General features: G+C 43.7%; 1 protein-coding gene across 1 annotated transcript in view; it reads right to left on the reverse strand.

Moving 5' to 3' along the window:
* MDGA2 (MAM domain containing glycosylphosphatidylinositol anchor 2) overlaps window positions 1–11,974 on the reverse strand; it is an 854,438-nt gene extending 842,464 nt beyond the window's left edge. The window contains exon 1 of the mRNA XM_070469091.1: window positions 10,245–11,974. Coding sequence (XP_070325192.1) covers window positions 10,245–10,524 — 280 coding nt within the window. The 5' untranslated portion in view covers window positions 10,525–11,974. The remainder of the gene's footprint in view (window positions 1–10,244) is intronic.
* Window positions 11,975–17,296: the final 5,322 nt, after the last annotated feature.

Here is a 17,296-nt window from a genome sequence, read left to right on the forward strand (position 1 = left end):
TAGTTTTCTGAATGTTGAGTTTTAAGCCAACATTTTCACTCTCCCCTTTCACCTTCATCAAGAGGCTCTTTAGCTCTTCACTTTTTGCCATGAGGGTGTCATCGGCATATCTGAGGTTATTAATATTTCTCCTGGCAATCTTGATTCCAGCCTGTGCTTCATCCAGTTCAGCAGTTTTTTGATGTACTCTGCATATAAGTTAATTAAGCAGGGTGGCAATATATAGCCTTGACATACTCCTTTCCCAATTTGAAACCAGTCTGTTTTTCCATGTCCAATTCTAACTGTTGCTTCTTGACCTGCATACAGACTTCTCAGGAGACAGGTCAGGTGGTCTGGTATTACCATCTCTTGAAGAATTTTCCACAGTTTTGTTGTGATCCACCTAGTCAAAGGCTTTGGAATAGTCAATAAAGCAGAAGTAGATATTTTTCTGGAACTCTCTGGCTTTTTTGATGATCCAACGGATGTTGGCAATCTGTTCTCTGGTTCTTCTGCTTTTTCTAAAACCAGCTTGAACATCTGGAAGTTCACGGTTCACATACTGTTGAAGCCTGGTTTGGAGAATTTTGAGCATTACTTTGCTAGCCTGTGAGATGAGTGCAATTGTGCAAATACACAATAAATCTGTGACAGCTTCATTTAATGATTTATTCTCACTTTATCTGGTTTTATTTTTAAATTATCAATTACTTGTGTTCTTAGAAATAGATTCCTATTTTTTCCATTTGGATGTATAATTTTTATGGTGCTATTTTTCATTTAGTCTCAAAATGGCATGATATTGAGACTATTCTTGCTCCTTGATACAAAAGGGGTATTTACACACATATTTGAACACATATAAATATACTCATTATGATAAGGTCAGGGTGACATTAATAGTCTCTGGAGCTCATAAACGAGGAGGAGGGATATACCAGCTCCCCACCCCAACCCCAACCCCACCATTAAGGAACAAAAGGACAAACTCCAGGGTTATGTGAATTCAGAGGAGAATAGCCCAAGGAGCAACACCAACCACAGAGGTGTACAAGACAGAGGATCAAATGGCATTCTTGTGCACATATGAATATCACATATGCTAGGTGAAATATACCACTTGAGTTATCTCCTGTTTGACAAATGAGAATTATTTTTTCCAGATTATAATTGCTTGCTCTCTGTTACTCCCTGCCTCCTTACTCTATTCTGAACCAAATGGCACTCCTCCTAGAGTCCAATTGTTGCACCCTTGAGTGTGCCTTTCTAAGAAGACAGAAGACAGTTGCTATGTACTCTCCCTCTCCTCCGGATATAAAATGCAACCATACTTTATTTTTCTGTTATTTACATTTTCCTTAGGTAACAGTCCACTTTCCCAAAAGATTATTAGATATAGACACTGAGGGGTAGAAAGATTAAGAAAATTTTTTTTGCCTGTGCTCAAGCAGTAGAGCAGCTGGTGAATGAAAAGAAAGCCCAAGTTCACCAAGAGTTTTCAACTACATCATCCTTCTCTGAATGAGAATGTTTAAAAACAATAATAATAATAAAAGCACACATCTCTTTTTTCTTAAGGGCAATGAATTCATCTCAGTGGCTGTACATTTGTAAAGAACATGATGTTTTAAGTCATTCTGGACTCACAGTTCACTGCTTCTAAGTAGTAGACAGTCTAAAAAAGCTTTGATAAGTCTTTGACTTTAACTCCAAAAGGATCCCCTACATAAGTTCAAAGCTTCCCAAGACTACCTCCAATTGGGGAGGGCTCAGTGTCCTACGGGAACTTACGAGATATCTTCTGATGAGCAGGTTAGGAGGCTTCACATTGGACAGACACAAACCTAGGAATCTGGTGGACATAAATACCTGAGCAAGTTTCAGGGTATTATCCAGTAAAATTTATTTCACAGATTTACAAGCTTTGGGAAGGGAGAGTTACCAAAGGTTAAAGGATGCACACATTTTTCTAGTTGGAGCAAACTTTGGAGAAATTGCTTAGGCTTAATACTAGACAAGTGTTGGAAAAGACTCTTGAGAGTCCCCTGGACTACAAGGAGATTAATCCAGTTAATCCTAAAGAAATCAACTGTGAATATTCACTGGAAGGACTGATGCTGAAGCTGAAGCTCCAATACTTTGGTCACCTGATGCAAAGAGCCGACTCATTGGAAAAGACCTGACCCATTGGAAAAGACCCTGAAGCTGGGAAAGACTGAAGGCAAAAGGAGAAGGCAGTAGAGGATGAGATGGTTAGGTAGCATCACCAATGCAATAGACGTGAATTTGAGCAAACTCCGAGAGACAGTGGAAGCCAGAGAAGCCTGGCATGCCATGAGGGAAGCCCCACATACAGTCTATGCAGTCGCAAAGAGTTGGAAATGATTTAACGACTGAGCAACAACAACAAATTGCAGGGTTATTTTTCTTTCTGCCCCCTGTTCCTGCAGCTGGAATCCAAGCTGTAGCATCGCCCATTCCTTCCTTCTTACCTATACACCACCAATCTACTTGAAAGAATCAAATCATGATGTACCAGCTTTTTCAAGTTTCCTCCAACCATGGCAGCTATCAATACTTTCTCCTGTCTTGGCACAAATGTTTGTATATTTCTCAGAGTCTTGATTGTTTTTCCACTTGGCTTTATCTCCTCAATTAACTTCCAAACTCTGAGTTCATGGGGGCCTCCAACTCTTCAGTAATAAGTGGACCTGAGGTGAGGCCCAGATTCAATTCACAGCTCTGCACAAATAACAGAGAGAGTGCCCCAATGTTTAATCTGTGTCTATCTCTCCTTATGTACAATCAATTAGCAGGTAGGATAATCTGGTCCACTGAGACTACAGGCCCCACTTAAGAATTCTTCATTTTTCCCATTCAGGAGAACAGAAAAATCTCCCTGAAGATCCCTTTATGTCAAATGGTAGCCATTTTTTTCTTCCTCGGTTTGACATGCATGAACAAAGTTCTATTTAGTTAAAAAAAATATATTTTTTGCTGACTTGCTGTCACTTAAAGGGCAATGCTGTTTTCAGGCCAGCATTTGATTTCCTACTCACCTCTTTGAGATTTCAATGCCCTTTTCGCTGTCCTTTAGGACTGTGGGAGGCCTAGCTATGAACCAACCCCTCCTCTCTCAGATATATATATGTATTCCCCTTTCCACAGAGTCACTGCATTATTTTTTATCCCTCCCACTCTCATCACAACAAAACAGGACAAGAAATATGCTGCTTGCAGATATGGTAGCATGTCACATATCTGACCTCATCTGCCAACCACATCATAGTCCTTGGTACAGTTTTGTCAGGGAACAGTAAGAAACTGATGTCTCCTATTCTTATGCAAAGTCATAGAGGTAGCTTACTAAAAGACAGAAAGAATAAGTTACATCATAATTTCTAATACCTTTACTCCTACCATAATATGCCTTTAACTGATAAATTCATGATAAATGTGTAATAGCCAAAGGAAAAAAATATTCCTAATATTTGAAATCCTTTTCTGTGATGGTGAACTCCTGGGGAATGTATGATCTGGATTGTGAAATGGAAATCACCTTTCTTCCTGAATTCAATCAATTACATCAACAGGAAAGGAAATAAAGTGTTGTAAAACAAAGATTAGAAATGGTATCATGGAAATAGTATCTTGGCATAGTATCTTGGAAAGGTAGTAAGAAACCAATATAAAAAAGCTTAACTAGGATCAGTTCAAGGTGGTATAGTTAAGAACAAAAATGGAATTGTACTGGCATAAAATGGGAAATAACTAAGTGTATACCCCAATAAAGAAGATGAGGAATTTTAGCAAGATGGCAAAAAGGATCATTCCAGCGAGTAAGTCTGGACTGTGGAAAAAGAGTTGTGAAATTTCTTTCTGTAAAGAAAAGTCACAAAGAACATAGGACCACTGTCTGACTAGCACAATACAAAGCTATTATATCATAAATTAGTGAAATGATTTAATGCCATCATAAAGTCTCTTCTTACTTGCAACTTTATGATTTTACAGAACCAAAAGTTTATTAATTGGATTTGAAAATAAAAATAGGATACAGCGCTCTATGAATGAAATCATTTATTCAGTCTGTTCTAAGTAATATATTTACATTGACAGTCACTGAAGCAAAGAAATGAAATTTCATTTTGAGGGACTATTCAGTTAACGGCAATTACAGTGAAGCTAAAAACGTTCACCCTATTCATACTTGAAATGCATTCAGTATAATACTTTGCTTGTCCTTCTAAAAAGCCAAAAGGGAAAGTAAGATCTTCCCCAATTCAACTGGGAGCTGATAGCACATTCCTTTAGTTCACTGCAGCTGCCAAGAGCTCAGTTCCAGCACTAGGAGGGTATAACTGGCTCTTTGCCTTAGATTTTGTTGATTGCAAGCCTTGAGCCTAACTCTTCCAAGACTCTTCCCAAAGCATGAGAACCAGGCCCGAGAACATGAATGATGAATTATCTTTATAGTTGGAAAGCAATCCAAGACCATGGTTCCTAACACTATCTTATGACATAAACTGAACCCATAGGCTAATGCAATTAGTTGCATCCCTATGAGTCTTACCCCAGTTACATTATAACAGTACATTTTAAGAATACAGAGCACATTTTTTCCTGAAGAATTTACTTATACCCCATTTCTCAAAATAAGTTCAAGGTAGTTTGCCTTACAAAACAAAAACAAAAAGAATTTTACCATATCAGTAAGAAGAGTTGGTGCCAGAGGCAATAAAATTAAGCAAAGATGATGAAAAAAAAAATGCATTCCTTGAATTTCTTTTATGACATCTATTCACCGGAATTGCTTCACCCCTAAACTTTTAACCTCTAATTCCTGTCAGGACCCTGGCATCCTCACTGATTTGTTCACTAGAAAATGATTTCTTAGGCTTGATGTACAACCTGGTCAATCTAAAATACTTAATAAATCACTTAGAGGCTTCCCAGGGACAAACAGGACATGAGTAATTAATACTGTATAAAATAATCTGCTCATCTGGCATGTGAATTTTCAGTAACATAACCAGTAAGGACAACTCTGAATGGACAAAAATCATCTCAAGACACAAAGGACAGCCTACTTTTTCTTGTGATGGTGACCAAGGTGGTGATGATTAAGGATGTGCTCTGTGTGTGTCTGTGTGTGTGTGTATCCCTATGTGGTGCACATAGGGATAGTGGAGTGAGAAGTGGGAAGAAAAAAGGTTCAAGCTAACTGTATATGAAAGAGCTTCAGATTTACTTTTTTAAACAACATTCAGTAAAGTCATCCTCCCTCCTCCCATAGAGGATGTAGTTATTAGTCACTTAGCTAGGAATAGCTAATATGTGTTCGCTCAAAAAGCAGTACCTGATCACAAGCTTTCTCCAAACTCAAACGGGATAAAAATCACAATTCATTGTACCTTGGGATAATCTTGCCATGAGAACGGCAATATTCTGGGACCAGATGTAATGGTCAACTGACCTTCCAGAGCACTTTTATCCCTTTGGGTCAAGCTGTACATTTAGACTCAACCCACTGACAGTCTGAAATATCTTCCAGATCCTTCTTATCTACCTTATCCTTTGGTTCTCAATTCCATCAATCTTTTCTGTCAGTTACTGCCTGATGTGTCATTCTTAAAATTTGTGAGATTAATTGATATTACTTGAATTGAAAGCATATAGCTTGCTAATTTGTCATACATGTATTGATAAATTTATTCTATTTACTGTTTCTAGCACATCCTGCAAGCTATTTACGGGCAGTACATTAACTATATTAAGACACCAAGTCATCAGTTGATTTGGCTCCCCTTAGAAACTATTCAAAGACATTTACTTGGCTTTTCAATTGCAGTGGGGACTTGTTCTGCACTAATGTAGTTATAAGGCTTCCCTGGTGGTCTCCCTTTCAGAGGGTAAAGTGTCTGCCTGCCATGTGGGAGACCTGGGTTCAATCCCTGGGTTGGGAAGCTCCCCTGGAGAAGGAAATGGCAATCCACCCTGGTACTCTTGCCTGGAAAATCCCATGGAAGGAGAAGCCTGGTAGTCTACAGTCCATAGGATCACAAAGAGTCGGACATGACTGAGCGACTTCACTTCACTGGTGGCTAAGTAAAGAATCTGTGGAGATATGGGCTTGATCTTTGGATCAGGAAGATCCCCTGAAGAAGGAAATGGCAACCCACTCCAGTATTCTTGCCTGTGAAATCCCATGTACAGAGGAGCCAGGTGGGCAACAGTCCATGGGGTCGCAAACAGTCAGACATGACTGAGTGTTACTAAACAACAACAACGATTATAACAGGAATTATCATCTTTTACTAATCTCCTTGGAAATTACGAGTATAATAGGTCAGAGGTAAAAAATATAGTTTTTTTTTTTTCCTTTTTAAAGAAGACAATTGTGAAGTTTACAAGAGATATGACTCTCAAAATTATGTAATTATCAACAGGTTCCTTAAAAATCAAGTTAAACATTCACAGAATAATTTACAAAGAAAGCTTTAAAAACTAGGAAAATACTTTGGATCACTCTGCTCTAAGTTTTGCACTAGTATACACTTAACTGGGGTTTACATTTTGACCCTGAATGATATATTTACTAGTTTTCCTAAACTTAATGCAATGGATTTAGTGCAACAAAATTCAAAATGTCAAAAATGGGTACCAGTTCACAGTTCTTTAATGACTTTTTAGTTTCAGTGATGTCTAGTAAAAAGTAAAATTAAAACTTTACGATTCCAAGATTATTTTACTAAAAAGGTTTGACTCCAAATAACTTTTAAATTCAAGATGGGACAATACATAATTAAGAAACTGATTCTGAAGACTACACAAATATAGATATCTATAGGGAAAAATATCATTTCAAAAATTGCTTTTTAATAACATCAGAATCATTGGTGAACGGTAGACAGGCAGATATAAATCAAAGGATAATCTTCCTTACCCATTTACCACATATCCACAAATCTCAGCTACTATGAAGTAAGTCTGCTAAGCAATATTCCCAGATAAATGACAATACTTAAGTAGTTCACAAAGGACCAAGCAGATCAAGCACAAGGGGAAGATGATTAGAGTTAACTTGAGACAATATAAACTATGCATTAAAGCAAATATTCCCAATTACTTTAAAAAATCTGAATTTCAAGCTCAGAATTTTCCAGGGGAGCAGTAGAAGAGTGAGGGACTGACCAGCTATTTCAAAGAAGAAAAGTCCCAGTGATATATTTCTCAATCTTGTAATTAATTTTAGACCACAATGAAATGATTTTGCCTAAACTACCTATAAAATAATTTTATTTCCTCTTGATCCTAGCTACTAGAAGACAAAATTAAGAAGTAATCCTTTGTGTGTACCACGGATGGTTTTAGATCTGCAAATACAGGCAAATAAAGGGATACAAGGGCATAGACTTTTATGCTAGCAAAGTTCCTACCTAGTCTGTTTATAATTGCCCTGCTTTTTTAAATTAAATTATTTTCAAGACTCCTTATGTAAAATGTTCACAACACACTTTTTATAATCTTACACTAACTCTTATTATCTGTCTTTTTTACAGCTGATCAATGTTTTACGCCTAACTAAAAATAAAATCTTCTCTTCCCCATAAATGCTTTGACAAATGAAAATAAAGCTACTTCAGGTTAAGAAAGGTCATGGTTTACAAAGTCAAAGCAATGGAATTTGCAGTTTTATCAGTGGTTCTCAGACTTTAGCTTACATCATAATCATTACCTGAGGTGAAAAACCCAGAATGTGGGTCCCATACTCTGAATTTCTGATTTAGAAAGCCTGGGAGAGGTATGAGAATTTGCATTCCTAACAAGTTCCCAGGGGACACTGATGCTGAAGGTTAGGAGTACCCACTTTGAGAATCTAACTTCTGTGACATAAAAGACAGATTTGAAAAATAATAGATAAATATAGTTTTCACCCATCTAATAGCTATGACATTTATAAGGACTAGAGATGCTGTCTAATTTTCACACAAAGCCAATTCTATTCCTAGCTAAGTGACTAATAACCACATCAATATTTTAAAAAAAAGAGACCACTGCCTTCATTACTAGGATCAGCTCAGTAGCAGGAATGCTTCCTCCCTTAATGTCAATCAACTTGAGCACAGGATCATTTTGATGCAATTGTTCTAGGTTTGTTTCCACTCCTAGATCTTATGCTTTTCCACTACCCAATATGAAACTTGCCAGGGCAAATAATCTAAATGACAAAAAGTGACAGAAAAATGGAACACTGCCTTTCTAATCCAGACAGTTCCAAAACATCCCTTACCCACCCAATTGTCTCACTTCTCATTCTCTCTCTCTCTCTCTCTCTCTCTCACACACACACAGATACTAAAAAAAAAAAAAAAAAAAAAACCCCTCTGTTTATTTGGGTTAATATGAACCAATGGGAGAGAAAGACTTGGATAAACAGAATTCAGACTCTCTCAGACTAGGGAATAGCTTCCTGAGAAGGTTCTATCGTTTATCTGCAACATTGGTCCGCCCTTAGAATACCAACCACTCTCAGATGCCACACATCAGTGTCCAGGAAAAGTCAAAAGAGCTCTAAATGAATTCCTGCTGCTCAAGGCCCCACCTCCTACCATCAGTCAAGCGGGTAAGACCTCCGGAGAGTCTAGGCATTTCTCTCCTACATGCACCACCATCACCACCAAGAAAGCTCTCAATTTCATTCTGGAAAGAGGGAGTGCGGAGAGAGGAGATACTCAGATGCTTAGAGGTGGGAGAGAGTGAGGATCTCTTGACCAGAGCCAAGGAAGGAGGCAGGAAGACAGGCAAAGGGAGCGGCCGCTGAAGCTCAGCACAGACCAGCGCTCGCCGCTCCAAACCCTCTCCCTCCACCCCCAGCTCGGCTCAGCCCTGGACTAGACACCGCGCAGAGAGTCAAGGCTCGGTCGGATTTCGCGCCTCGGTTCGCAAACAGCTGCCCACCGCACACTCTGGCTCCCAGAGTTCGCGGAGTCAAGGTCCCCTGGCATCTGCGCCCACTCCGAAGTCACTTCTAAGGTCCGCGCTTCCACGGGCACTCAGGCCCTTTCCCCCCGGGCAGCCTCTGCGGTGCTGGGGCCTCTCCCCTAGGGAAATGGAAATCACAAGCCAGGGGTCGAGGTTGGGGCGGGGCGGGGCGGGGCGGGGTGGGGGGAGTGTGTTGATGTGCAATTTTCATTTTTTCTGGATGTCGGCCATAGCCTAGATGCCTTGGGTGAGTCTCGGCCTGCTGTCCCCTCAAGGGCTGTTCTCCTAACCTTCCCACCATACCTCGAGAATACAAAAGTTATTTTTCCTTTCTGTCACCGCCTGCTTGTCCCAGGTGAAGACTTACGTTTCAGTTCAGCCAGAGCCTGAGGGGGTGTGTGTGTGTTTATTTTTCAGTCCCGAAAGCCAAGGGTGCCAACTGCTGACAGGCAAAGGAACCTGGATTTGCTCTTGAGGACTTAAAAACATCCGAGTTAACAAGCTTGCCCTTCTCTCGATCCTAACCCGTCCAGCCCTGGGTTTTCCAAAGAACTGGGATTGTGTTCCAGTTGCAATGAGCTCGCGTCCTGCCCCGGAGCCGAGACGCGCGGACTTGGCTGTCCGTTCATTCATGCATTTGCTCATCCATTCACATAAACATGTTCCTTAATTGCGTCTGGCACCGAGAATCTTGCTTGCTATTTCCCCCCTCCCAAGTCAGTGCTCATGGCAACGGCTGGTGCAGAATGTAACTCGACTGTCAACCCACTTCCTGAGCCGGAAAATCAAGTCAAGGAGGCATTCCACTCCCCCCTCTCCCCCCAAAGAAGGAAAAGGTGGGAAGGAGAAAGCTGGGGGAGGGGGATGGAGGGCAGAGAGCAATGGGAAGCTCACTAGGGTCACATTCGAAGCTTCCCTTCGGAGGAAACGGCGACCCCGACGCCAGAGCTTCCAAGGAGCCCAATCACCCTTAAACCCAAGACTGCTAGAGCGGTCCCCAGAGGGGATAAATCAAGTGCAAAGTCACTCATTCGCAGGAGTGCGGGGCTGCTGGCCCGATCCAACTCGGAACCCGAACTGAGGCGCTGGGAGAGCGGCTCGCAGCCCAATCCGCAGCGCGCTCGCTGCCTCCTTATCGCTCCCAATAACGTGATGAAGTGTAAATCAAAAAGCCACGCCGGGAGGGGCCCCGGAACGGCGCGAGTCGTGCATTTTCGCTCACCAGCCTATCTTACCTAAGAAACACAAGGTCACGATAGCGTCGCGATTCCACTCACCGTACACTCCTTGGCCAGAGATCCCCTCCAGGAGGACTGTCAGCAGCCACACGAGACCGTACACTAAATCCATCTTCACGTGAACATGAACATATCCAGCCCGGGGGGGAAGCAGCGGGACCTTCTGGAGGCCGGCGGCTAGCCGGGCGCGCTCCGCACGCTCCTCAGCGGAGACGAGGTGCACGGGAATCGCTCGCGGAAGGGAGAAGCGCCGTGCGTCCGTCCTTTCCCGGCGGCGGCCGAGAGCGGAGCGCAGGAGCCCCGCACACCCCACACTCATGCACGCACGCACACACACACACACACACACACACACACACACACACTCTCACACAACAATACCCTGACACAGACTTCCACGCACGCCGCACTCACACCGGGCGCCTGGGAAAATCGCAGACGCCGGGGAGGAGCAGGGGGCGTGCTGGGAAGCGCAGCCGCGAGGCGAAGGGTTCTTCAGAGGAGCCGGCTCGAGTCTCCGCAGCGGCGGCGGCGGCGCGCTGGGCCAGCGGCGGGTGCGGGCGAGGGGCCGGGTGTGCCGAGCGGTGCGAGCCTTGCGCGGGCAGCCAGGGAGCAGGAAGTGGCCTCTGACTCGGGGCACCGAGCAGGGGCTTCCTCGCTTGGGTTCGCCTTTACAGAGTAACTCGCGAAGGTCCCCGGAGGAGCGTCAAGCGGCGGCAGCGGCCCGCCGGTCCGCAGTCCGGAGCCCCCAGCCCTGCTGTCTTGCCTTCCCCCATTCCATCAGTTGCCATTGCAACGCCAATCCTGTTACACGATACAGGCTCGCATCGCCGAGCAGGGAGAGGAAGAGAAGGAGGAGGAGGAGGAGGAGGAGTGGGGCTAGGGGTACGGGGGTGGGGAGAAAGGGAAGGGAGGAGGGGGAAGAAGGAGGAGAGGGACCGGCAGGGCGCAGAGTGTGCGTCTGGAGCTCTCTCGGGCACCAGCCTCAGCTGCCGCCGCTGCCACCGCCGCCACTGTTTTCCAAAATAGCCTTGAGCGCCCCGCCAGCGAAGAGGGGTCTCAGGCCCGCCGCACCAATTCCGGGAGCCGAAAGCAGAGTCCAGGCACCGCCACTTGCAAGAGAGAGAGAAAGCCAAGCAGAGACCGGATCGCACACACGTCTACGCGTGCCCACCGGCACCGCGCGCGTCCTCTTCGCTTCCGCGCTGCCCCCGCCAGGTGGAGGGATGGGGGCGGTCGGGACAGGCGGGAGTTTAGAGGAGGGAGCCGCAGAAGGGGTTCCCCGCCTGGGCTAACGTGGTGCTGGCATCCGGAGGTGAACGCGGGAGCAGCTGCCTGAGGAGGACCCCAGCTGCGTGGCCGCCGCTCGGGCCCCAGCTGCGGCGGAGGTGCCCGGGCTGGGCGGCGGGGCGCCGAGGGCTCGACGCCGGCCGGAATCCCTGGGTGTGCGCGGGGGTGCGCGCCGCGGAGGCGGAAAGGAGACGGAGGAGGAGGGCGAAGCCGAGAGCTGGCTGCCGAGCTGCCAGGCTGCTGGAGAGGAGGGCTGTGTGTGGTCACGTTGTGCGCTACGTGCTGAGAGCGCGAGCTGCTAGCCGCAGCCGGGCGACGTCAAAGCCGGGTGCGCGGCTCGGTCGCCTTCCTCCGCGCCTCCTCTGCCTCCTCGGCTCCTCCTCAGCTCTGCCTTCCTGTGTCAGCCCAGGAGCTCATCAGTATGGACAGCGCCGAGAAGCTCCGCGAGGCCGGCGGCATCCGGCCTCCAGCCTTCCCCGTGAGCCCCTCGCCCCCACCTCCCGGACCTGCGCGGCCGCGGATGCCGGTTAGCATTGCTGATTCCGCTGTTGGCATCTGCACGCCGCAAGGCCGGCTACCACCTTAGACCCCGGGTAACTACAGGACACACCGTCCCCTCCCCGCCGCCCAAGGTTTCCCAGGAGCCGTTCTGCTTGACTAGAGGGCAGAACAGGCCACCACGCTTGGGAACGGCACCGTTTCTTCCCTATATCTGTTCTTTTAAAGAGAAATATGGTCATCACAGCAATGAAGGCTCTTAGGGAAAAACACCTAAGAGTTCAGAGATTAGTCTGTTTAATATGCAATGTCGCCTACGAAAGTTAACCGCTTTGAAAAATCTTTTCTCTGAAAGACGGAGTCTCTCATTGGGGCGAGCTCGCCCTGATGTTGGAGGAGCTTAAGAAATTCATAGGCACAAAAGGCTCAGGAAATGCAAAGCACCTGTGATTTACACTGGAACCAGTGTAGAAATAGTTCACCTAAAATTAATCGGGGAAAACTGGGAATATAAGTAGTGGTTTGTGATTTCTGTAGCCACAATTATTAGTGCTTCCTGTGCGCAGTCCACTTTGTCGAATATATTCTTCACTCTTCAAACAACATATGGATGGGGAAGTGATTAAAATAGCTAAAAACGTGCATTTATACATGTGTTTAAAAAAAAGTAATTGCTATGGAAAATCTGGAGCATAGTAATCATTTATCAGCTCCCATAATAGACTGGTATAACACACTGCGGGTCCCTCTCTGCTCTGGCTGGGAGGGGTGAGGGGGCGGGGGTGGGGGGTGTTACCTCCTAGCACTAGGAAATGAATAGTCCCCATTGTTTCCACCAAGGTCCTTTTCCTCACTTAAGTGAATTATGCATATTATTTTTACCGAGTGTGAGCTACTGTTTATGCTCTGTGTTTTCAAGTTAAGAGGAACTAATGTTGAGAAGATCCCAAAGGATGCCTTAGTGTTAAGACCCCTTGTTTATGAAATGCCACTTTCACATTGATATAATTATCACTCTAGAAGCAAAACTCAGTGTGTGGCATTTGTGAAGGGGAGTGAGTGGTCAGCTGAGGTCCGCTCACTGGTCAGTTGAGGGGGACTGGCTTCTGTTTCAGGATATCAGTCTTTTAGAAGTAGGTGATTCCTGCGTACTGCAGCAGCTTCCAGGGTAGTCAAGTGCAATTCCTCTCTCAGTTGGCTGCTAATAATGTGTCTTGTCCATGAGGCATTTGCAGGTTTTAGGCACTCGTGTTCTGAAATACTACTTCACCTGTATGTTTGTACTATCCTTTTTTGACTCGTATTTATGGAACTGTAGGTTATTTGATTGACTGCAGGACTCTAGATGGAAATATTTTATCATCCCCAAAAGTCGGTATATCACTTTAACAAAGGAACCCCACACTAAGTCAATATCTCTACTGGGAATGACTCTGCTTAACCTGCCACATCAGGATAGAAGCTTCAGGAACTTCGTGCCTTTCTTTTCCATGTAATGCATACCTATGCCTAGGGAAGGACCAAACACCCATGGAGCCCCCAGCATTCCTGACTGAGATATTTGGAGCTTGTAGAGAGCTTAGAGAACCCAGTCATTTTATACTTTACTTTGGTTGAGGAAACAACCAGGTATAGTTACTCTGGGACAAGTCTTATCCTGGATATTGAATATTCAAAGATATACCGGACAGAATCCCTTCAAAAAAGACACTATCTAGTGGACAGGGTCACGCAGGCACCAGTACTTCTGTTGACACTGTATGTGTGTGCTTAGTCGTGTCCGACTCTTAGTGACCCTATGGATTGTAGCCTGCTAGGCTCCTCTGTCCATGGGGATTTTCTGGGCAAGTATACCGGAGTGGGTTGCCATGCCCTCCCCCAGGGGATCTTCCCAACCAAGGGATCGAACCAGGTCTCCCGCATTGCAGGCAGATTCTTTATAGTCTGAGCCGCCAGGGAAGTCCTGACACTGTACGTGCTATATAAAGAAACTCCCAGGGCAAATGGTGACAGATTTTACATGCAACCATTAATCAAGCTAAATGACAGAATAAAAATGGCACTGTACCTAATATGTTTTTTTTCCTATGAATTTACTAGATTGATTACTTACACAATCAATTGGCCAGTTAAATCAATCATGATTTTTGTCTGGTTCATTTCCTTAAAATTTAACAGTGTTTAGGATGCCCTGACCAAATAAGCAGGATGTATCCAGCCACACCTTAGCACCAACTATTGAAGGCCTCCAGGTGGTGAGCCTGAGCTGAGTCTAAGAAGGATCAGGGAGCTGTTTTGGCAGAGAGAAGAGGAGATGATCCAGAAGGCAGGTCTGAAGGCTGTAATGAAATCAGGACCAGCATAGTCTGTGTGGCCCAATTAGTGCACTCTTCTACACTTTAAGAATCACCAGCTTCTTGGATTTTGCATAGTGAATATGGAAATTGTATAGGACCTCAGAGGAGTCCCACACTGCAATACTGCCAGGGCCTAATACTCACTACTCTGTTCCTAACAGGAGCAACAATGAACACTTTATCATTTATGATGACAAGGGGGGGAAAATTTAGGGTCTCTCCTCTGATAGCCCTAATTACCTTAATAACCCATTAGAGTTTTATTGACTATAGTTTATTTTAAATTTCTATCTCTGCCCTCCAGTATAGGCAAGATGTTCCATCCTGGTCAGCATGAAAGAAGTAATGTAATGTAGGGAGTCACAGTTTGACACAAAATCCACTCAAGATAGTGGGACAGAAATGGGAAAAACTAAAAACTCAGGAAAAACAGGTAAGTAGGCAAAATCAGACCAACAGTAGCAAATTTGTCTTTTCTTTTTAATCTAGCCTCTTCCCACAAATACCAGGTCTTTTATATTATTTATGGTTACTCCCTTGAAAATCAAAATGTTAATCACTCAATGGTGTCAGACTCTGCAATGCCATGGTCTGTAGACTGCCAGGCTCATCTGTGCATGGAATTCTCTGAGCAAGAATACTGGAGTGGGTTGCCATTTCCTTCTCCAGGGTATCTTCCCAACCTAGAGAACAAACCTGGGTCTCCTGCATTGCAGGCATACTCTTTACCATCTGAGCTACCAGGGAAGCCTTTGTGGCTCTTTAAATCACCCAGACTCCCATACACACTATTCCATTTTTAGCTTATAAAGTCAAACAAGAATGTAAAAATCATCAGTGGTATATAGTAATGTCTGGGGAGTTGTGCATCCTGACCTCTTGCTCCATTCTGTTTATACTTATTTTATTCTTCATGATCACAAATTTCTGGCTTATATCATGGCTTGTTAGGAATATAAACCACCCTGAGTCATTCCTCAGTTGGCTACATATTTGTATCCTTGGCCTGCTCCTTTAATCTTGAAAGTAAATATATTTATGATATTTCCAAAGTTAGTCAAGGCAAGCTCACTGTTCTATGGCCCAGACATGTACCTGAGACCATGAAACATCACCTCAACCTCTGCCCAATGGACCAGATCTCTTTAAAGTTAACCTAGAGGACAGCAAAATTTGATTAACCCTAAATTAGAACAACTTCTGTAGGGCATAGTCTATGCTAGTAAATTTTCTTTAGCCAAATGCCTGTTCACTTGGTTTATTTCCTGCTACTTAGTAATAGCTTCCATCATGCAAGCTTGGAAGTCCAAGCAGAATCATATGGAATTGACTGTTTCAGATGATAGATACAATTTTCTATCAGAGACACAGCGCATAGCATTGGGGATTCCACACACATCATTTCCAGGAGACAGGGTGGGTGGGGGCAGTCGTTCATAAGAAGCAGAATCCAGACACTGGTGACAAGTATGAGACAAGGATTTCACTTTGGGAAACAGTATTATCCCTTGACAGGGCTTTAGTGAGAATGGAAAGATCAGTGAGAACTAGTTAACTGCTAATATTAGAAATAAGGCATGACATCAGATCTGCTTTGTATGGACTGAGAGAAGTCAAGGAGATGTACGACTCGAGGAAACAGCAAGGTACTCAAAGAATAATCCCTAGAAATAGCGAATCCAGGGTCCAAATAATAAAGGAGATGCCCAGGAGAGGCTGATTAGAAGAGACTGTTTTGAGAGGATGCCAAGGTAATTTGTTGCCAGATGATGGGGCTAAGGTCTCAGGTATATTGTGGCTGCCAGTGAAGAATACTGACAAACAGAGGAAAGTTGAGGCAGAGACAGAAAACATGAAACAAGGTCTTTGAGGTTCTTGATACTCTTATTATCAGCTTAAAATACCAAACTTCTGAGAGTTTTTAACTCATTTGGTAAAGAGCATTCCCTCTCATAGGCCCTTCTTCTTTCAAGACAGAAGGAAGTATCTTCTAGTTTCTAGTTATAGACTTCCGGGATCTTGTGAAATATTCATGTTTTCTTTACAGTTTGTATCTTTAACCCATAATTAGTTTTAAAGGTCTGTCTTAATATACCATAGTCTCCTGACTTTAGTAGCTCTGCCCTAGATTTACTCTTATTCTGACATGTCTCCCTTGCACTATTATTATAATTCTGATACTATTTAGGGAACAAACCCAATGCTGATTTGTTCCAGAGCAGATGTTCAGTGCGGGGATATGTAACATAGTAGGTAAAAGTCTGAGTAAAAGTTTGACATCAGATTGCCTTGAGCTTGAATTTCTGATGTCAGTGTGACCTTGACATTTCCCATATCCCATACAATGAAAAGGGCAAGAGGTTACTAAGAGTTTTATATAAAGTAATACATGAGTGTTACATAGCTCAGCACCTGGCTTAAGCAATACATTATTATCATTTTGATTATTGTTAATATTTTTCATTAACATTTGTTAATTGTTGGAGAGCACTAGTAATGGGCCTCCTGACTGGAATGGGCTCCATTTTGAAGTTAGCTGACAGCTTGGAACCTTTGGTTTCATAAGAATGTTGAAATGTTTTTCTCTAAAAGCATTACTTCATTTGCTTTTATTCAGAGTTCATCTGTCCCATTTCTGTCCAGTCACATTGAACTCTCAAGTCTTTCCACAGTTTATCTGTAACAGTTTGGCATTTCAGTACTTAGGAATAGCTGATAAGTTGAAATTTTGAGAGTACAGTTCTACTTGAAGATTTTTTTTTTGAAACTGCTGCATCCCTAGATGTATCCTTGGAGAACTCAACAGCTTAAATATTAAAGCAGAGAAGTTTCTGCTTATCACTATGCATGCTTTACTATCTTAAAAACAGATTAGTATAAGTGATGCTTACACATCTAGGTCACCAGATTAAAGACCAGGTTAAAGGTCACACATCTAGTAGACCA

Source organism: Odocoileus virginianus, chromosome 6, assembly GCF_023699985.2.
Source record: "Odocoileus virginianus isolate 20LAN1187 ecotype Illinois chromosome 6, Ovbor_1.2, whole genome shotgun sequence".
Classification (NCBI taxonomy): Eukaryota; Metazoa; Chordata; class Mammalia; order Artiodactyla; family Cervidae; genus Odocoileus; species Odocoileus virginianus.